Raw genomic sequence first — 23,886 nt, forward strand, 5'->3', positions numbered from 1 at the left:
TCATCAGTTTAAATCTCGTAAGATGGCATGCAGAAATTCTAAAATTAAAAATATGAAACCGTAATTTATGAAATAAAGAACAATTATGATCTAAGGGTATCAAAATTTGCAAAAAGAAAAAGCTAAATATTTATTTGTTTACTTTATTAAACATTTCTTTTAATGTAAGTTGTTTAAGTTTTGCTTCGTTTCATGTGATAATACTTTCTCTTTAATTCTATTAAACAGACATAATTTCTTGTTCAGTTACAAAGTTCCGCTGTTCAAGTCCTATAATTGCTGTGTCAAGAACACTGACTAATTTGTCAATCGAAATTTTTTCGTTTTCAATAACCTCTCTTACTTTTTTTTGCTATGGGAAGCGAATTATAATGACCAGGAACTTGTTTTAAATCATATCAAAGAACGGATCATATCGAGATGAAATACTACATTTGGTAAGGAATTATAAGCCAAATAAAAACATCTGCGCTGAAGATAAGGATAGTGCTGACAAATCAACTTCCAATTCATTATGCGCCCGCCGCGGCGCGGCGTTCCCCCCGCCGAGCAGCGTGAAATTGATAAACAGATTTCGGATTTCAAAACATACTTTCGCTTTAGATCCTTTACATATTAACAAATATATATCGGAAATTCTATTTGATATAATCGAAAGTTTAAGCTTACTTTTATAAAATTGCTCTTACAGTCTGCAAAAAATAATAAGACGGATCCAATTCGAAAATTAAGGAACAACGCAATCATCAACATTAACTGAAATAGATAATTAGATAATTTGAGCTTATACGTCCATTATACATAAAACGCGCACGCGAAAGCGTATACTGCACTTGCGCACACTGATATGCGCAGTCGTAAAAGGTCTTACGCGCACGTGTAAATGCCTATGCGCATGTGTCAACGCGGCGCATGCACAGAAAGTTTTTAGTTTTGATGTCCGGATTATAGATCATTCCGAATTATGGGTGTCCGAATTAACGACTTTTGACTGTATTAAAGTTTCAACCCTCGTATTTACATACACTAAATCATCCAACAAAATCATATATTTTCATGAAATGCTATTTTCATATCATAAAAGACTCATTTCATTTTGATATTTACATCCCCTAAAATAATTTTCATTTTTTTCCCAGATCTAAACTTAACTGATAGAAAAATTGTAATTATTCTTATTATGTGCTACACCTACTTAATGCAATTCTGTCTAATGTTCAGTAAATTATAGATGAACTAACTGTACTTCATGAGATTTTCCTGCAGCTGCAAAGCAAGATACAAGAAAAGGGGAATAGTATGAAAATAAATAACCAAGTCATTTATCAGCAATCAGTGTACAAAATGTAAATGCAATAGTTGCATAAATTATTAAAATTTGAATTCATAAATATACTTACAACACAACATGATAAGAAAACTATGGCAAAAGCCAGAGGGACACCAGCTGTTCCAACAATCCACCCCATTCGAATGAAAAAAATAACTCCCAAAATATTTTGAATGCATGGTAGATAAACGCCTGCAACAGTACCCAAGTTAGCTTTCTGGAAAAAAAGATGGGTAACAATATATTGTTCTTAAATCTTAGTAAGCATTCTTTAAAATTTTACAATATAATTTACAGTATGACTAAATATATAAATGAAAAACAAAAGAAAGAAAAATAACTCTGCTATAGATGACAATAAAACAATTGCATTTAAATTCGTTGTCACAGTAGCAGAGCCCGACTTAGCCTAATTGTGTCCCGAGGCAAAAGCTTCTTTGGGGGCTTCCATCTGCCTCACTCCTTCAGTAATGAAGAACTGAACTTTATGGAAGTATTTAAATTTTCACCTGATTACTGATGCCCCGACTTAGCCTAATTGTGGCCCGAGGCAAAAACTTCTTTGGGGCCCCCCTCTGCCTCACTACTTCAGTAATGAAGAACTGAACTTTATGGAGGCATTTAAATTTTTTACCTCATTATTGATACATAGTAAGAAAATCTGACTCTAGAACCTAAGATAGCTATTAAGTCCCCTCCCCCCAATGGTCAGATGAAATATTGTTCTGTCCATTTTATTGATTTTCTGACAATTCTATGTCCATTATTAAAAGGATATAGCACATCTGAAAAGCCAAAATTTGACAAAAATGCTATTTAAATTTATAATTAGAAAACTTAAAAAATTTTTTAATAATTTGAATTAATTAACGAAAAATACAATAGGCAAGTCCTTTAATTTAGAGAATAGGCTACAAAGCTTTTAAAGAAAAGCTTAAAAAAAGTTCATTAATGAAGGAAACAAACTTTCTATTCAATTTAAGGCTCCCTCTGACAAGTGTCCCAGATCCCCTGCCTTACTCAGGCTCTGCACAGTAGAACCTGGACAATCAGACTGTGGTCCATACCAAATATTAAACAGAAGTCTAGATAAGTGTATTGACCAAATAAGCCTTTACTACAATACAAATAAAGGAATTTGTTTTTATTTATTGCATTTTACTTGAACAGTAAAAAACAAAACTTTTACTTTCATAAAACATAATGCAGTGCCTTTTTTCTAACAAGATTAAATGATGGGACTCTTTTTACTTCCTTGTACGAAGTAAAAAGGAAGTATTGTAATCGCGAAAAGTTTCAGACAGCATATTTCAATGAAAATATCCATTTTGACCGCTATTGAATGCAATTTAACGATGTTTTTGCGTGATATCTGTACGTAAAGACAGAATAAAAGACTCGTTTCCTCTAAAAAAATTATAAAACTGCTTTAAAATTAATTCTGAAGAGAATTTTTCATGGCGTCTGTACGAATGTATGTACGTACGTATGTGCGTGCGTACATACGTTCGTATCTCGCATAACTCAAAAACGAGTAGCCTCAGAATGTTGAAATTTTGTATATAGGACTGCTGTAACATGTAGATGTACACCTCATACTTTGGTTGCAATTGGCCACACCAAACATATATAAATATATTTATACAAATCTAAATTTAAATTTTAACAAACACGTAAAAAAGCAAATTTAAAGCCAAAATAAAGAAAAAAACCAAAATAATTTTTTTAAAAATGTGCAAACATATAAAAGATTTAATTCTCGAATTAATCTAAAATATCATTTAAATTCAGAAGCATAAGCAAATCAAGTGCAAAACCAATCCATGACAATAAATTCACTAATTTAGCAAATTAAAATTAAACCAAACAATTTTTTTTTTTTTAAATGCATAAGTGAATGACTGTTGAGTAGGCAGGAGACAGACTTATCAAGGGGAAGTTGCCTCCAAACCTAACTCTCCAATCATTCAATTCGTGTTTCGTCATTCATGCAGTTTAGACCAAAAGTCAAAACCAAAAGTAAAAAGAAATACCAATAAAGTGGTACCTTTATAAATTAACATTTAAGAATTAAAGTTCTAAAAGGAAAATACTAAAGAAGTCTTTTGAGAAACAAGCAAGTAAAGTCAAGTATTAAATTAAACTTTAAAAAAAAAATAAATTTTTAAAAAAATTAATTTTTTATAAAAAATATATAATAATCTAGAAACCAATGTATTTTAAAAATCCTTGTTTACAGAAACCTCCCCGACACGAATATGCATATCAATAAAAAGAAACTAAAAAAGAACTAGACATAATCCATATAAACCAATAAGAAACAAAAAGAACTAATTCACAATTTTTAAAAAACAAATATAAATTTAAAAATATAATTTCATATTTAGATAATACTTAAATACTACATAAAAAATTTTAAAAAATACTTAAAGCAAGTAAATAGTAAGTTTTAATTCTAACTTACCTACTATATGAGTTTTGGGGTCTGCAAAAGGGTTGTTAAAGAGAAGTAAGTGTGTTAAGAATTTTAATGGAAAAAGGTACCAAATTTAGACCAGTACTAAAAATTAACAAACATCACAGTTTTAAAAGATTCATAAAAAATATAGACGAATTTATAGTTAAAACTAGTTTCAAATTAAATATTCCAAATTCTACCTTTATGGCTTGGAAACATGCAATATTAGAAGAATTCAAGCAAAGAATTCGAAGAATTGAATTTGATAGCAATTTACAGTGGAATATTCTCATTCCTCTTTTACAGGATTTAAAACAAAAGTACCAAAATTGACAAAGCCAATAATAACTTTAGCATAATATGAAAATTTTTTTATGTCTCATTAATTAATACTGAACTAAATAATGCCATTACTTACAAACTCACCAATCTACAAGAAAATGTTATTCCAAAAAAGCTAAAAGCATTTCATAAGAAACTGAAAATTTCACAACCATCTAGCTACAATAGATTAGCAAATCTATATGCTCTCCCAAAATTTCATAAATCACCACTCAAATTTAGATTTATTGTTAATGGTACAAATAATTACAAAAAGAATATAGATTACATATTTGCAATTATACTTAAAAAAAATCTGTAATTTAATCCAACAACTCGTTAACAAACAACACAATTATAGTTGGATTATTTATAATAATGCTCCAGTTCTCAGCAGTTTTAAAAGTTTAACAATCAAGAACATTTACTGCTATGACTTTGAAAACCTTTATACTTCTCTACCATTAGAAGAAATTTTTACTAGTTTAATGCAACTCCCACAACTTTTTCCTGACATACATGACATCCTTTTTATTGAAAGATGGAATACTTATCTGAATTGTGCATTATTTAATAACTAATTTTATATATTAAATTCAATAATAAGATCTTTCAGCAAGTTAGAGGGAGCAAACAGTTCTACACAAATTTGTAACCTATTTCTTTTTACTTTTGAATATAAATTCCAACTAAGTTTAAATAAAAATGAATTAAAGCTATTTGCTCATACTTTTAGATACATAGATGATATTATAACTTTCAATAATAATTCTACTTTTAAGCAATTCAAAATTTACCCAAATAGTTTAACACTTAATAAAACGAATACGAATCAAGATACTATTGAATACCTAGACCTGCAAATTAGCACAGCAAAATTAAATTATTTGATAAAAGAAGGAATTTCCATTTTCATACTATTAAACTACTTAATTGGAACTCTAATATCTCTAGAAAAGTAATAGAAAACACGTTTCATAGCCAAATAATCAGAATTAAAAATATATGTACTGAAATAGACGATTTAAAAGAAGAAATAATAAAGCTAATTAATGTTCTAGTTGATAACCAAGTACCACCAAAATTTATTAATTTATATATTAAAAAGGCAGGCATTGACTTTTTTTTATGATTTTTTGGCTCTTTTGGATACGATAACATTACCTTAAACCTTAGCTGGAGGGTAATGAAGGATATAGAAGAGTAAAGAAATTATCTTGTAAATTTTTATTGTAAATAAATTTGTAAATATGTATATTTAATCAATACTGGATTCTTTCCTTTTACTAAAAAAGGGCCAACTCTTTTCAAAAGTCTCAATTATAGCCTGAATTGGGTGAAGATTTAAATCTTCTTCTTCTAATTTTACATACTTTAGCCAGTATTTAGTTAAGTTTTGATATACCAATTGAAATCAAGTTCATTAAACTTTTAATATTTTCTTTCATTAAATATAACTTTTAATTAACTTCCTTAAGGAATTTTTGGGAAATTTCTGGGAATTTTTTAGAGGTTTTTTAAGGACTTCGTTTCAAAAAATTTAGGGAATTTTTACTTTTAAACTTTAATTTTAAAACATTTCAGTTTTACTTAATTACTTTAATTATTTGCAATTTTCACACAATAAAATTTTTCACTTAATGTTATTTACCATTTTTACACAATTTTTCAACAGAACACACATTTCACATTACAAACAGTTTACATTTTTTAATTCACAATACCACTTAACTTTATTTTCCTTCAAGCAAACTTACATCTCTTGATTGGCTTAACTCCCTAAATAATTGATAATTACTACCTTTAGAATTTTTAATTTTTAATTTAATTTTAATATTAATGTTTACAAAAAATTTTTAATATAACAAAGATAGCAGCTTGACACTCCACTTTACCTACATAAATGCCATCTATATAATTTGAAGAACACACTTACTTCTCTTTAACAACACTTTTGCAGACCCCAACACTCATATAGTAGGTAAGTTAGAATTAAAACTTACTATTTACTTGCTTTAAGTATTTTTTAAAATTTTTTATGTAGCATTTAAGTATTTTCTAAATATGAAATTATATTTTAAAATTTATATTTGTTTTTTAAAAATTGTGAATTAGTTCTTTTTGTTTCTTATTGGTTTATACAGATTATGTCTAGTTCTTTTTTAGTTTCTTTTTATTGATATGCATATTCGTGTCGGGGAGGTTTCTGTAGACAAGGATTTCTAAAATACATTGGTTTCTAGATTATTTTTTATTTTTTATAAAAAATTTATTTTTTAAAAAATTTAAATTTTTTTAAAAACGTTTAATTTAATACTTGACTTTACTTGCTTGTTTTTCAAAAGACTTCTTTAGTATTTTCCTTTTAGAACTTTAATTCTTAAATGTTAATTTATAAAGGTACCTTTTACCCTTGCCTGCATGAATGACGAAACACGAATTAAATGATTGGAGAGTTAGGTTTGGAGGCAACTTCCCCTTGATAAGTCTGTCTCCTGCCTACTCAACAGTCATTCACTTATGCATTTTAAAAAAATGTTTGGTTTAATTTTAATTTTAATTTGCTAAATTAGTGAATTTATTTTCATGGATTGGTTTTGCACTTGATTTGCTTATGCTTCTGAATTTAAATGATATTGTAGATTAGTTCGAGAATTAAATCTTTTATATGTTTGCACATTTTAAAAAAAAATTATTTTGGTTTTTTTCTTTATTTTGGCTTTAAATTTGCTATTTTACTTTTTTACGTGTTTGTTAAAATTTAAATTTAGATTTGTTTAAATTTCATTCCTTGCAGCAATGGCGCAAAGAATATTTAACTAAATTTGTATTTAAATTAAATTTATTTAACTAAATTCAATTTTTTCTTTAAATATATTTATATATATATATCCACTCTGTTACCCGGCTCAGCGATCTCAGTTTCCTTACTCGTATATGTTTGTAAATTGTACATTTTTTGCTTTCAAAATGATTGAATTATGTTGTTTTTATCTTCCAGTTAAGGTTTTTATGCCTTTAGTAAATCTGTATGCAATATTTTTAGAATTATCAACAATTTTAAATTTGTTTAAGTGCTGCTAAGCGTTTTTTTATGGCGGCCATTGATTGTTTACATTTGAAACAGCAGACTAGTGGATTTGTTGCCAATCTAGAGAAACTTAGCTTCGCAACAACAAAGATAACGCCTTCATTTATTATTGCCAATTAAATTATGCTTAATCCTTTCTGGAATTGTTTCGAGAAAATAAGTGTTTAAGATTTACTTCGTAATTTTTAATATAGATATTTTGAGTTTTTATGTATTTTTGCCTTCTCGCCAAGTGAGAACTGAATTGAATGAGAAATATTTAATCGCCTGTGAAAAACTGTTTGTGTTTTGTTTGTTTAATTTCTTTTATACATCATTCTAGCTTTATTATAGTATTTGAATACAACATGTGGCAACGATTAGATAATTCTATTCTTTAAGTGATATAAATTTTGTGCATTATGAGTTATAATATGAACGAAATATAATACTGTTAAGTGAATCTAGCGCCAGAGTGTCGCTATGGTAAACAAATACTAGAGTGAATTTTAAAGAATGCATTTATTCTATTGTGGTTTATGCGCTGTCGGCGAAGTAGATTTAATTCAATAAAATAAGTTTAAATGAAATGCAAGAAAAAATGCATATAATTTAACCCTCAGCTGGAGGGGCTGGTGTATGGTACAATTTTAGAGGTGCGGCATATGAAGTATGCCAGGTCATTTTTCGAGCCACTGCTTCGTGTTTGAAACTATTTAATCTTATACATGGCATTAACCCTTTAACGGTTTGACCCGGATTATCTCGTTCTTTTATGCAGGTCTCTTAACGGTTATTGTAAGATTAAATGTACCCTCGAAAATGGATCATCCGTGTTATTGTATTAGCGAAAAAAATGCGCCAAAAACGACCAGCCCGTATTTTTGTACGTCTTCCAACCCCCATTGCCTAAGGGTACAAGGGTCCACGCACCCCTGACGACAATGGGTAATGGCTGTCATTATCGCGAGGAGAAGTCTTGATGTTTTGAGATAAAGGCCTTACACTGACTCTAAGGAAACAAATTTATTACCAGTTACAAAGTAAATGTATATATAAAAGGAATTAAGAATTTTCATTTTAGAACAATTATTGAATAAAATAAACAAGTTTTTACAAAATAAACTTTTATTTATGACTCATAAAATTATTAATGAATTAAAATGAGAAAAATAATGTGTTCTATAATTTACTGGAAACACGTGATTAAATAATTCTCTTTAAAAAAATTTCGACAAATTTATATCACGAATAACAAACGTGCGGTTCTCTTGATAAATTTATAAATCTTATACTTTTGACAATGCGATTCGATATTTGATTTCGTTACTTAAGAATCTATTATTCTTCTTATAAAAACTGTACAGGAATTTTTCAAAGGGGCTCTTATTCCTATTAATCTGTACAACAAATTATTTTTCTCCTTTTGGTACAGTTCTTTACTTCCAAAATTCCTCTTACCTCATAAAAGTTAAAAGTTTTAAAAATTTGCCCCAAATCAGAAATTATATTAATTTTGTGCAAATTTTATTTCGAAAACTATTTTACGCTTTGTAAAGTGCTGCAAACTTAAAATCTGTGAGATTTTTAGTTTATTCTTTAAATGGAAATATGCGCAAAAATTTTTTTCAACATTAAATTTTAAGACCTCTAAATCGAATTTTATAAAACTTGGTTTACTACGCGTATTTCCATCTGTAAATGGTGTGAGTACAAAATTTGAACTCGGTAGGTTATCGAGAAATAGTCTAAATATCGATGACGAGCTTCTGATTATAGCGACAAACACCGTGATTGAAATGCATACAATTTTTTAAACAAACTTGCCGACTCTTAAATATTATATTTTTAAACATTTTGGAAAGTTCGGTAAATGTTGATATCAAATAACCATCATTTTTATAACATTCTTGGTATTATAAAGCATGTATGTGACATTCATACGCGATTCCCGACAGCTATGTTCATTGATCAAAGTGGCTGCTTTTACGACAATTATATTGTCGCAAAATCATTCATTCTATATCCTCCACTATCTATGATACTCATTATCGATAATTATGTTCTATATCTATACAGAAATATTGGTAAGACTGAGAGAGGTCAACAAAATTTTCACAAATATTTAATTATTTGAGTTACATAATTACTTATACCAGCTCAGGAAATTTTGAGTCATTTTGTAAAAAAAATCTTTTCTTTAAAATTTCTTTTTCGTCCCCCCCCCTTACGCTTAATGACTTTATTCTGATGACTGGAAGGTTATGAAAACTAAAAGCTGAGTATATAATAACAGATCTCACTAATAAATGTTTTACAAATACGACTCTTCATATTTCAGCAGAAGTTTTTGAAAACGCATTTATATAGATTATTGTAGAAATAGACACAGTTTTATGCCAATTTAAAATGTTTTTCTTCCCCTAATTATCAGTTGCTTATGAAAGTATTAAAAAAGCTTTCCACTCAAACATTTAACTATTTTAAAATATTCGTAATCGCACTCAATTTGATGTTTACAGTTTTTTTTTCCCTGCGATTTCTCTAAAAAGAAAGAATTATAATTGTATTTAATAAAGAAAATTTAATGGATTTGGAATCTGCGCAAGAGGACTGAAACTATCATGGAGGGAATTTCTAAGGGAAACTAGATCTCATCCATACTGAACGTAGAAAAACCCTGGAAAACTTTCACAGAACAAGCGCGTTCGTCCGGATTTGAACCCATGTCGAATTACCAGTATTCAGCGGTTTTAGCGATTGGCCACTTGAACCCCCACAGCCAGATTTAAAAATCTTGTTTAGAAAACTTTCCTCTTGATTTAGAGTGACAGGTGTCGTAGTTTGAAGGCTAGGATTATTTGAATACAGCAAAACATACGAGGACTACCTGCTTTTAAGTAGGAAGATGCCTTCATAGAGGACTTTCTAATGAATAGCTCATACTCATGTTATACATGGAAAATAACCACACAGCCATCACATTCGTTTGTCTGAGTTTGATCCAAATCGAACAACTAATATTTAGATGTCTTATCGGCCACTGATATGGCTGTAGTATAACCAGACTTGTATTATATAAGATATGTATTACCAAACTGTATGACATCTAAATTAAGAAATTAAAAAAAAACTCTTCTGAGGTAATCTTCAGCCCAAGTTAAGTTTTTTTTAATGCTAATTTGAGTAATATAATTATGAAAGAGTTCACGTCATTTGTGTCATTTTCCGATTGTTAGGTAAAATTAGTGTGGTTTCAATCAACGACTATTTAAACCTGCTACAAGGGGGAAAAAAAAATACATGAAAATTTTCCTTTAAAATATCAGGAATTATTGGAAAAAAAAAAAAAAAAAAAAAACTTCTGTAATTTATAAACGAGGAAACATATTTAACCAGATTTTATATGTGTGAAAAAAATAATGAATTATGATCTCCTCTAGTGGAGATCTTTGTAATTATATTTCTAATTCCAAAATCAAAGTGAGAAATCTAGTCGTTGAATAAACACAACACTATCAATTCTTCTACGCTTCTATTTTCAGCGAAGGAATAGATCATCTGCATGGAATTTTCATGGTTTTCTCTATATGTAAACCTAAATGCATGTAAGTTTTCCTTAGACAGTTCGCCGGAAGTGAAATATTCCTATCTTAGAAGATAGACATCACGTGCTTTAGTAAAGTTAGCAAATCTAAATACAGGGTCGACAGTAATATGTTTGGGGCCCTATTCTAAAAATTCAAAGTAGCGAAAAACACCCTACATCGCCCCCTTTTACTTACTTTTATACTTTTATCTAAGAATTATATATTGCATCCATAAAAATTTCTCTAAATTAATGTTATTTGGATTTGCAAACCATTTTATGCTAAAATACATCTTCCCAGATGGTCGCTTTTACTCACTGGGAGTCGATGCTTCTTGAAGATGCCGTTTCACGAGTGAAAAATTATTTTATTGCTTTTCCGGTTTCCCCTAATCGTTTACACAAAGGCTGAACCTTCAGGAGAAAACTGCCTATCTATTGGTGTTAATTTGTCAGTAAAGAGATACAGCACTGAATAGAGGAAAGTACATTCTTTTTTTTTTTTTTTTTTTTTTTTTTTTTTTTTTTTTTAATTGTAGAAATCTTGACTTTCCTTTTCCCTCAAAATTCAAGCAATATGAAATCTACTAGAAAAGATATACTCTCTAAAGTATAATGTTAAATGATCTAAAATTCACTTAGCTCGAAACAAGTTTTTCTAATACTTGCACAAAGTAAGATAATAATAATTTATTTACTAAAGAAATATTGATTATATTATTTCTTAATATAAATTTACTAGAAGTATCAAAAAAGAGGGAACCCGTATGTAGGAAGTTTAATTCCGAAAATTGTGTTTCAAAGTAACTTGAATGTAAATTATGTAAAAAAGTTTTACGGGGTTGTTTCACCTATCAACATACTGTAATGGAAAAGCAATACCACAAAAAGTAAATTTGAAAAATTGGCGAAAGGCGGAATAATAGGCGGACCTTGGATTTTTTCGAAGCTAGAAATGCAAAAATTCAGCAAGGCTGTCATTATTCTTCTACCAACAAAGTCTTCCAAATTCTAATTAAAAAAAACATCCATTTGTAGCAAGATAGGGAGAATAGCATAATTCCTTATTTTTTCCCTCTTAAAGGGTGAAAGAGAAGAAGCACGAGACTCTGTCGGCCTAATTCATGTGTTCACGAATTATTGTCTATCACGTTTCCATACATTCCGTTTTTCTGAGGAGAAAATACGAAAAATTTTCTATGCTCTCTCACGGATACGAACCGCAGACCTTCTGACTGCTAGTCCGATCTACTATCACTTACATCACAACAGCCCTAAAAAAAGAATGAGATACTTTCTTATAATATATACGGATATGCAAACTGATGATTCTAAAATTTTATTATCATAAGACTGGAAAAAATTAAGGATTTAATTCATTTTTATACATTTTAAAAGAAATTCAATTTTTCAGAAAGTTAAGATAAAATATTTATTAGAATGTCAAATTTAAGCATTTCAATTATTTATATAATAAAATATAAACTTTATATTTATAAAGAAGAATTGTTAATAATATCCCTATGAATTTAGAAAAAAATTTATTTCAACTGATATGTTTAGCTTAAAAGTGATGGGAGCAAAACTGTGCTAAAAGAAAAGCCACACATATCGTAATTATCTCCTTTAAATTAATGATATCTATACCGCTGACAAATTGTTACTTGACATGCATAATACAATATTTACACATAATTGATCCTTTCTAGACTAATACAGGCATAGCATATTTCTATGGAATGATTTGCTATAGTTCCTAATTTAAGTTTCACATTTCATATTTAGGGAATTAATTACATAGCACTGAAGATTACTCAATGTAACATAAAGATATACTATCTGATTTATGTTTAAAATGACTAAATTTAAATGTTATATGTTTACATGTACACATACTCCAGAAACCTGACAAATTTCGAAATTTAAGATAAATCAAAATTACTGGAATATTTCATCAGAAAGCAGTTTTTTAAATTTTGATAAATTTCGTGCGATTTTGACATAAATTAGCCTGATCAACAAAAATGCAGTGCTCATGAGGCCCATTAGAACACAAGTGATTAAGGTCATTGAACCACAGTAGTTAAACATGGCTCCGAATACTGATGAACGAGCTAACTGTACGGAACTTTTCGTGATTTTCCCTCCATGTGTAACATTAATACAAGCAATTTACCCTTATAAAGTACTTCCCCAAAACATTCTTTTCTTAAAATAGAGAGTCCTCATATGTTTTGAGCTAAATGAAAGAAACGTAAACAAAATTCGGATGCATGCAATTCCCTGATGCATGAAACGAACGCGAACCAGGTTCCTATAAATCCTGCCTGAAGGCATTTTATCTTTCAGGTTGAGAGGCTTTGCCTTTATTCATCGAAATCAAACAACAGTAAACAACGTCCCCTAATAATGACAGAAACCTAACATCGGAGAAGGAAAAAGGTGATAAACAGTTCTTAAGCGAAAGGCTCTTTGTAAATGTAAAGGTCCTACATGTGGCAGCCGAAGACTGGTAGTTCAACCGGTATTCGATTCCAGGCGAAAACATTGAGCGCATGATTTGTTTTCGTGGTTTTCCACCTGTGGAATGCGAATACGAGTCAGTTTTCCTACAAAACTCCTTCACGAAAGCATTCCTCTTCTTATGCAAATAGCCCTCATCTACTCTGTCATATTCTAATAGCATAACCTTTTCTATTAGACAGAAGAATCTTTTTTTAATGTATGACTCCTAATGGTGTCAAAAACTGCAGTTTTCTTTTTTTCCCCCTCTTCAATGCAAAAAATACACATCGATCAATCGATGTTACTTTACATAAAATTTACGTGAATTCGTATTTTTTCCACTATTTATTTATGTGTTGGAGAGTTTTCATATCCGTGAACTGCAACTTGACGCGGACATAAGCTTCTCTCTATTATAAGCGCAGAATGTTTCATATTAACTTTCTCTGGAACGTTAAAAATTTAATATTTCGTGAATGTGATGGAAAGAAGTTTGCATGTAACATTAAAACATAGTCTCTAGTTTCTAGAAGTTTACTGTCACTAATTTTTCAAACAGAAATATCGTTTATAATGTACATTAAAGTTGTATATTAACTTATAGTAGCAGGGAAAGAAACTCGAAAATAATTTCATTCAAATGTTTTGATTATTTCATTCAAATTTATACAGCAACTGACACTGAAATATTTAAACGATGGCATTAAGATTGCTTGCTTATTAAAAGTTGTAAATAATATAACATTTTATTTTGTAATAAAAAAGGTTACTTTAAACTGAATAATTATAACATTATAGAATATTAAATTTTTAGTTAAAATTTTAAGTTTATGAATTAAAACTGTGATAATTCACTAAACTTTCATGGACGAATACCTCAGCAATCCTTGTGAAAGTTAAAACGCAGTTCTAATTTAGAACTTAAAAATTTAAAGGTAGTACAGTCAAAAGTCGTTAATTCGGACACCCATAATCCGGAATGATCTATAATCCGGACCTCAAAGCTAAAAACTTTCTGCGCATGCGCCGCGTTGGCACATGCGCACAGGCATTTTATGCGTGCGCGTAAGACCTTGACTACTGCGCATATGCGTGTGCCCAAGTGCAGAATATGTTTTTGTCTGCACGTTTAATGTATAACAGACGGTGTAAGCTAAAATTATCTAATTATCTATTTCACTTAATGTTAACGATTGCGTTGTTTCTTAATCTTCGAATTGGATCCCGCTTATTATTTTTTTTTTTTTTTGCAGACTGTAAGAGCAATTTTATAAAAGTAAACTTGAACTTTCGATTATGTCAAATAGAATTTCCGATGCTGGAACTTCCAAAGGATCTACAAAACGAAAGTATGTTTCGATGTCCAACAAACAAAAAGTGGAATTGCTGCAAAAAATGGATAAAGACATGAAGAATGTGACAGAGAAGTTAGTGAAAACGAAAAAAATTCGATTGACAAGTTAGTCGGTATTTTCGGCACAGCAATTAACGGGACTTGAACAGTGGAATTTAGTAACTGAACAAGAAATTATGTCTGTTTATAGAATTAAAGAGAAAGTATTATCACATAAAATGAAGCAACTTAAACAACTTACATTGAAAGAAATGTTTAATAAAGTAAACAAATAAATATTAAGCTTTTTTTTTTAATATAAATTTTGATACCCTTTAGATCATAATTGTTCTTTATTTCATAAATTACGGTTTCATATTTTTAATTTTAGAATTTCCACATGCCATCTTACGAGATTTAAACTGATGATCTATAATCCGGAATCGCCGAAATCCCGACGAGTCCGGATTAACGACTTTTGACTGTATTAATAAATTTGACATTTGTGAAATTTTTAACAATTATTCAACCTGAATGACAATACTGTGCATTTCTTTTGAAGCAATTAGGCATGAATCAAAGACTGAACGATTTTAAGATGAAGCTTTATTATTAATAACCAATAAATAAAAGAAAAATGCACATAATTTGACGTAATTGACATCCAACTTGGTAAAAAGTATTTCCTTCTTATAACAAAAATTTTGAGGATACAATATTACTAATCGTGAAAGAAATGGGATATGTTTACATTTCTTGATAAATTAAATACAACAATAGTAATAAGCATAATAATTTTAGTTGTAACAGAAATAAGTGCCTTTATTTTATTTTTGACCCAACTTAATAATGCTTTACACAACCAATCAGTTCGCAGGAAAAATTTTTTAATATATAGTTTAATTTCCACAAAAATCTCTACAGAATTTAATTTCAAATATTTAATGGAAATATAATCGTATAATAGACTTCTGTATTCATAAATGTGGTTATAAGAAGCATAAAATGAAAATTAAATATTATTGTAGGGTTTCCATAGAAACATTTATTGCTTTATATTGTAATATCTAGATTAATAAGAAAGGCTATCTTGCTGAAACGCTGTAGAAACTCTAATCCTTAATTTTTGCTTCACACAACCACCTCAGTCATAGAATAAGTCAGGGACACGGGCTAACGTTTTTACAGAACACAAGTTGAAGGCTTTATGGTTCATCCCTGCCCCAAATAACCCGAGGGGAAAATTAGGAGGATCTAAGCTTTGAGTACGCTTCAGTTTTACAACTCTCTCTTCTTGAATGCTTAACAGATGGAAAACGAATAGGGGGAAGAAATGTTTTTGCTCTAGGCAAAACCATTTTGAGACACCCTGAATCTTGGAGGCAAGCCCGTTTTGAGGACAAAAGTGAAAACTTTTGTGAGACATTTTGGTCTATTTTTGCCGTCAAAGTGAAAACCGGCAATGGGTTAATAAAGTGATTTGTCATAGTAAAAAAGGATATAAGAAAAGGAATAACAGAAAAAAATGCAGTAAAGATGGAAATTACGAATTTTTAATTAATTCAAAAAATGGAATGCACTGGAAATGTAATTTAAAGTTATATAGTATTCTGTATTATTTTCTGTATAAAAATTATAAGATCATAAATCATATTTAAAAATTATAAATATTCCATAAAAAAGTTCTGTAAGTAATAAATTTCACAAATGAAAAAATTAAAAACCTTTTGCTACTTTAATCCTCTTCAGATTGTCCCTGTTCCCTGCAACAGGGTTTGCAAAGTTGTACTGTCTTGCCGAAAAGATTTTTGTAGGTAAACTTAGAACACTCAGAATATTATATTGGTAGTGTAATTATTCTTCATTCTACCGCACTCAGCGTAGCGTCCTTTGATCTTTTTTGCAGGTGGTTCCTCGTCTTTTTTGGCAGTCTTGTCCGTTTCTGTTGTTACCAGCCTTCTAATAATAACTTTGGAATACGACAGAAGAAATGGCATTTTTAGACGACTCTGAAAATGTGGTTTCATCAAAGATGTAGTTAGATTTTTCAAATAAAATATACTCTAAACTTGATGGTTTTATTAAGTTTGGAGAAGTTCAACAGCACTTGCGAATTTATGCCCGCTATGTTTAGCAGTGCAAAAAATATTGCCATTGTCCATCTTGTACTTTTTCAGGCGACAGTGAAATTACTACAAATTTGGTCTATGGTGTCAACACCACCTTTACATTTGTTATAATCCAGGATTATGTGAAGTTTATCCGTTTCCTGGTCAATTTTGTCATCATCGTGTAAAGTACTGAGCAGTATTACACACTTATTTTTTTTTTCGTTGCATATGAAACAATTGTTATATCCTTTTGAAAACCAAACAGTCAACTGCCGACTTCTCTTGTTTTTGATGGCTGGAATTTATTTTTATTTTTTTTTTCAGCATGCCCACAAGTGTTATACCTTTGGTAAGAAGATATTGAGCTAGTGGTTAGCTCGTATACCAATTATCGGCCGTCAGGCTATGGTTGGAACCATCGTACGCGCCAATTAGCCTTTTGACAATGTCAATACTTGAATTAGAAGCCTCGTAAGGTCCTAGGGGTTGATTGCCACAATAAAGTTCAAGCTTCAATGTATAAAACGTTTGTGAGTCAAACAACTGCAAACTTTTTCAGACTGTCATTTGCGGGCTTGTTGGGGATGAATTGAATAAAAGAGCATCTCCCGCGAAAGGGTTCCAACTTCTCGTCAACTGTGAGTTCGTCACCTGGTGTATAAAAGTTTTGACAGTTCTGATTGAAAGATTCAAAAAATTCTCTTTGGGCAGCAAGCTTATCAGTTTTTCTTCGGACATATCTTGTGCCTTTATCATCGAATCTAAGAGTAGCACACAGGTTTCTGAATCGCTTGAGACCCACGTCCACTTGCAAAATTCCAGTACCGTCTTTTGCCCATGCTTCCTCCAAATTCGGTTTTGAATTTTTTTTTTTTTCACCCTAATACAAATAAAATTCCTAAGAAGGCCAATACTTCTGCTCTATTAGTATCATACAAGCTTCTCTTTGAGATAAATATTCGTATATTGTACAATTGCATCAATCATATTTGTATTTATGATTTACTGGAAAGCAGAAAGCTCATCATTTAAATTGTCATAAGATTTGGCACTTGGGAATATTTTTTTCATCAAATTTTTTCGAGACGTTCTGGCGAATTTGCTCTTGAGAGAAATTTTATTCCACTTATAAGTTTCCTTTTCTTCTTGCAGAAACTTTCCTCCAACTTTCTTCTTTTTGTAAATTGTTTTTACAAACCTCCTCATATTGTAAATCACTTATGTCATTTTCAACTTTACTAAAATCGTCATTTGTTTGGGAAACATTATTTGATGAAGGAAAATGAGGATGTTTAGAAACATTTCCCTCAATTTCCGAGTCACTTTCATAATCAGAATGTTCAATGACTTCCGATTCATCGACATGAGATGCGTTATCCAAATTGTCGGTGTTTTCATCAACCGAGACTTCTTCTAAAACGCGCAAATAATCTTCAGGAGGTACAACATTCTTTCTGCACATACTTGGAGGAGCGGCGTACTGTGTTCGCCCATGCAACATGTTCACAATAACTGCTTCCAGAAGAAAGGCGAAAACCAGATTGACCAGAAATACCAGATGCGTTGCACTCATGGAATGTTTCTAGGAGGGTAGATGAAGGGAAGGAATTCAGGAAGGAGTTGTCTAAAAATTACAGCCCAAAAGATGGCATTGGCGTCCTCTGTACGCTGGCTCCTCCATTGCAGGGTTAATATTCTGTACAAGGAAGTCATGCGGTGTACACATCAAATTTTTTTATTTGTCTAAATATATAACCCTGTTTAACTAAAATTAAAACTCTGCTAAAGATGTTTCTAACATCAAAAACCATATTATTCTACGCCAAAGTATGTTATATTACTTAAGGCAAATCAATAGTTATGTATTAACACAACTACCTTAGTTCAGTTTGGTAAGATTTACAGAAGAAAATGAGTGATGTCTAGTAAAAAATTAAATTTTGGATACAAATTTATTTTTAAAGACTTATTTTACATTTGAAATATGTATTTTTTCCAACAGACATTCAGTATACCTATTTACAAATGTTCTGAAGATACTTTTGTAGAGATTGCTTGAAGAAGAGAATCAAAGCAATTGTTCCCTTTAGCGGTTGGTTGGTTGACTTTTAATGGCACAAAACCTTGAAGGTTATTAATGTGCCAAACGAATGGTGAATAAAATCCTAAATGCACAAACATACTTTATCAGATAAATTGTTGAAATGAACCTGTAATGCTGATGAAGGCATGGAGAAGTGACTGAGAAATGCTCTAGCAACAGGTACAGCAGGATAAAAGGGGAAAAGAAAAATTCAAATCATATGGTAAAAAGAAGTGTATTTTAAAAATCTCGTGAGGTTGATGTGAGAGTTTCTTCCAATGAGGTCTGTTAAGTTAACATTCGTAGAGTAAAAATAATAATCACGTTTCTGACTAAAAGCAGGACAGCAGGTTAAAATGTGATTGACTGAAATGGGAATGTTGCAAGTGCCACAAATAGGCTCATTACCTCCTTTCAAGAGAAACTGATGTGTCAGTCTGCAGCGACCAATTCGTAGGCGAGTCAGTAATACATCCTTTTTTCGATTCCCTCTCGACTCCCAATACTCCAAATTGGGCTTTACCTGCCATAATTTGTTCAGAGTCTGCCAATCCCAGAGTTCTTGCCACCTGGACAAGATCTTTGTTCTGATGTAATTCCATATATCTGTAAAAGGGACATCATTTTCAGAGGTAATATCAGCAGATTTTGCTGCAATATAGGCGAGTTCATTGCTTTTGATGCCAGTATGTCCACAATAGAATAACCTGCGTTTCTCAAATGGAGGTGTGCTTTAAAATTTCTAAGACCAAAGGGTGGCTGGTATTTGTAGTTATTGATTCAAGAGCACTCAGAGAGTCAGAGTACAAGATGAACTTTCTGTTATTCTGCCTAGAGATAAAGATTAAGGAATTCAAAATGGCAAAAGTTTCTGCAGTAAAGACAGATGCAGCCTTATGAAGTTTACCACTCTTGATTTCTTTATCACAAACAAAAGCTGCCCCAACATGATCATGATTCTTTGAGCCATCAGTAAAAATTTATAGTTAGAATAACTGCTTCTATGCTCTAGGAAAATTTGTTGATATTGGACTTCATTGGTACTGCTCTTCTTTAGTTCTCCAAAAATGTTAATTAGGTGAATATTCACTTCTTGCCAAGGAGCAATACCGAAAAAGTTAAAGCTTTTGGGATGCAGATCTTTTAGGTTGAATTCTTCAATCAGTCATTGAATGTGAAGTTCAAAAGGTAGGATATATAAAGGATGGGCTTGGTAGAAATGCCAGTACTTATCAGATGTCATGAGTCAGACAGGATGTTCGGCTTGTGACATTACTTTATAATGAAGATCAATAGACAACTGCTTGTGTCTGAATTCCAGAGATGGTTCAAAACAGATGACATAAACTTTAGACTGGAGATGTTCTGAAAGCTCCACAGCAAATCTGTAGCACTTGATGTTGGACTGGATCCAATTTCAGTAGCACTGAAGGTCTTGCTGATCCATAGATAACACAGCCAAGTTAGTCAAGTTTGGAAGGGATTAAAATTAAAGCTCTTTAAATGTGGAGCATAGAACAACGTTCTGCTCCCCATGAAGTATTGGCCAGAACTTTCAGTACGTTGAGAGCTTTAGCACACTTTTTCTTTAGATTTAAGCTATGCAGAAGGAAAATGAGCTTTCTGTCAAATATAACTCCTAAGAATTTTACTTCTGGCTCAACGCAGATCAAAGAGCCATCAAGATGTAGCTCTGGATCAGGATGTAGATTTCTTATGCGACAGAAATGCATGCAGATGGTCTTCTGGGTAGAAAATGTAAAACCATTGTTATTGGACCACTTTATGATTCTGTTTAGAGCAATTTGTAGTTGTCTCTCAATGTATCTCATATCTTCACCAGGATAATAGGTCATCAAATCATCAACATACAGGGAACCATGCACTGTGGGAAGAAGTTCTCTTAAAATGGAATTAATTTTCAGGCTGAAAAGAGTTGACACTGAACACTGAACCTTGGGGTACACCTTCTTGTTGTTCAAATACTTGAGTAACTTGGAAAGTGCGGTCCTTCAGAAAGTTTTGAATGAAGATGGGTAAATTACCTCGCAATCCAGTGCTGCAAAGATCATGTTCCCTTTATCGATTTTGAAATAAAATACTGAATCATTACAGAAATTTTACCACAGTTTCTTAAAGTGCAGGCAAATTCCAGATGCAAATATTTTAAAACTTGAGTTTGTGAACAAAAAATATTATATTTTGTATTTAAAAATGGTTTACATTAGTTGAATGCATTCCTCTTACAGATCACATTACTCAAAAATAAAATTAATACTTATGAATAATGATACAAATAATACAGTACAACAAAATAAATCACAATAATTCAAATACACGAATTATATTATTTGTGGTTTCACAACTCTACTACTACTGGTTATGAAAAGAATTTGATCCTTGAGCATTATTTATTATATTATCTAGTTCCAGTCAATGATCTCTATAATGGTCTCAAGAACTCAAAATGACTGGTCTTTACAAGAGTCTCTCTTTAATTTGACCATGAATCATCTGAATCATGTCTAATAAGTTCGAATATGCATTGTTCTTATTCTGGTCCTCCAGCAGGACAATTTCTTCTATGAAGAGAGGTTTATTTTTGCAATTTTTGACAGACTGCTACCTTTATTTCCCTACATACTTAGCAGAATACCTACATACACAGAATGAGGGAACTAGAGTGAAATCTCTAGTTCCCTCATTCTGTGGAGATATTTTGCTCTTCTACTTAGTTTTTCCATATCCACACTGTCAATTTAAGGTACACCTGATTGTGGAGTTTCATGCAAAAATTTTTCAGGTGTCAAAGGCAAGGGATCTATCTTCCAATATCATCACACACGTAAGTAAGAAGTCTTATGGTGACAACTCTTTCACTTGGAAAAGATGGTGAGTTATTCCTCATAATCAAGAGAAGCACGAACTATAATTTTTCTTAATATCTATTTTACAATTTGAATTAAATACTCCTACCATCCGCTATCCCAAACTGCATATTGGAGCATTAAACTTCCATTGTATTTTCTTTTCAGCAGCTGACAGTCCCAGTAGATAATTTGCAGAACACTCTCTGCGCCCACAAAATTTCTCTCATTATCGGAATGTACAAAAGAGCACCCATGACGTGCTATAAAACACCTCAAAGATTGAGAAAATAATTCAGTTGTTAAAAATGTAATCAATTCCATGTGGATGGTGTGATACACCACACAGGCAAAAAAACACAATATATGATTCTTATCCATCCTTTAAATGCAAGAGTTCTGCAAGATCATATCCCACATTTCAAAAATGGCTAAACACAAACCCTATCATTTGGTAAAATACTTGGGGTTGTCTCACCTCTTTTAAACTTCAATCTCTGACAAGTTAAACATTTTCTTACACAGCTTCTTATAGTTTTACATGACTTTAAGATCCAATACCTTTCTCTTAAATGGGCCATTAACAATGCAGTAGGTAATATGAGGGGAACTTAATGTTGCTACGAGTTACCACAATAAGCAACATATTAGACTTAGCTCTTATCAGACCTTGTCTATCAACAAATTGTCCAAGTTGTTTAAGCTTATCATCTGTTTCACCATTGAACAACTTTTTTTTTTTTTTTTTTTTTCATTAAATAACATTACAACTTTTCTCCCTTTTCTATTTCAGATACATTCAAATCCTTAGAATGATAGTTGTTATCCTTATGTGTACATTATTATATGAGGGTTGGTCAAGAAATAAGGTTTCCATCATGTTTACAAATAGACAACATTGTTTATTCCCATAACAATGTACATTGTTGGAAAGAATACACTTTGCTCTATTTTTCGACATTATTGCCGTCTTTTTCTACGCATTTTTGTAGCCAGTGCTCCAATTTCTGTATGATAATGTTGTAGAACTCTGCCGCCAACCCATTGAAGAAGCGTTTGACCTCTCCTTTGACTTCATCGTCACTCCGGCAATGCTAGCCACACAAGTGTTCCTTTAACTTGGAGAACAAGTGAGAATCACTAGGTGCGAGGTCCAGACTGTACAGTGGGTGGGGCATCACAGTTCACCCAAAGTTTGTCAAAAAGTTCTGGGTTTGATGGAAGACGCAAGGTCGGGCATTGTCGTGAAACAACATTACACCGGCTGTCAGTCATCCTCACCGGCAGTTCTGGATAGCTCACCTTTTCTTAGGTGTTGCACAATAACTGTCCGAGTTGCTTGTTGTCACAGGTTCCATGAAACCGATCAGCAGTATTTCCTTATGATTCCAAAACACACTGACCATGACTTTGCCAGCAAATGGAGTTTGTTTGAAGTTCTTTGCGACTGGTGACCCTGAGTGACGCCATTGTTTGGACTTTTGTTTGTTTCCGGAGTGAAATGAAACACCCACGTTTCGTCTCCTGTAACAATGGAGTCCAACAATCCTTCCTTATCTTCTTGACACTGTTGAAGAGACTGGTGAGCCCAGGCAAGGCATTTCACCTTGTGTTCTGCTGTCAACATATGCAGTACTCATTAAGCACAACACTTGTGACACCCTAATTTTTCAGTCAAAGCTCTTTCCACTGTACCGTAAGAGCTCCCACGAATACAAACAAAAGGTTCACGGATGGTGATCCTCCTTTTGTATTGAAACACTTTGCATTGAACCATCTCAATAATCACTTCCAAAATTGACAATCTTCTGCTCTGTTCTTCAGCAAGGGCATCCTTCCAACAGGCACTAAACTCCATGCACCACTTTCAGATGTGTTGAATGGACAAACTTATTTCCATAGATCTCTGTCAACTGATGATGAATATTCATGGGTGAAGTCACTTTTGCGGGCAAAAAGTGAATTATGGAACCAATCTTGCACTTGGAGGGAGCAACAATGGGCACCTCCATCGTGGACGGCTGCTGAACCATGAATGAGCAGCATAGCGAAATGCGGCAGGCCGGAATCTAGAATGGGGGAACAGCCGCACACAATGGTGTTGCTGGATTTTGCCTCACACCTTCCCGTATGGCTGGAGCTCTTTGAGAACCTTATTTCTGGATCGACCTAAAAAAAATCTGAATATTCATGCTAATATTCTTACAATTTTCTTAAAT

General features: G+C 31.7%; 1 protein-coding gene across 3 annotated transcripts in view; it reads right to left on the reverse strand.

Annotated features, from left to right (window-relative positions):
- The window catches only part of LOC118195043 (solute carrier family 12 member 4-like), a 189,459-nt gene that overhangs the window by 131,305 nt on the left and 34,268 nt on the right, over positions 1-23,886 (reverse strand). For all 3 annotated transcript variants that reach the window (XR_015042001.1, XM_085820197.1, XM_085820196.1), the window contains exon 4: positions 1,401-1,547. Coding sequence is in view for 2 of the 3 variants with exons in the window: in XM_085820197.1 (XP_085676323.1) it covers positions 1,401-1,547 (147 nt within the window). In the remaining variant the exon portion in view is untranslated. The remainder of the gene's footprint in view (positions 1-1,400; positions 1,548-23,886) is intronic.

The sequence above is a fragment of the Stegodyphus dumicola genome, chromosome 7 (assembly GCF_044657685.1).
Source record: "Stegodyphus dumicola isolate Sdum_Otavi_A_Nest chromosome 7, ASM4465768v1".
Classification (NCBI taxonomy): Eukaryota; Metazoa; Arthropoda; class Arachnida; order Araneae; family Eresidae; genus Stegodyphus; species Stegodyphus dumicola.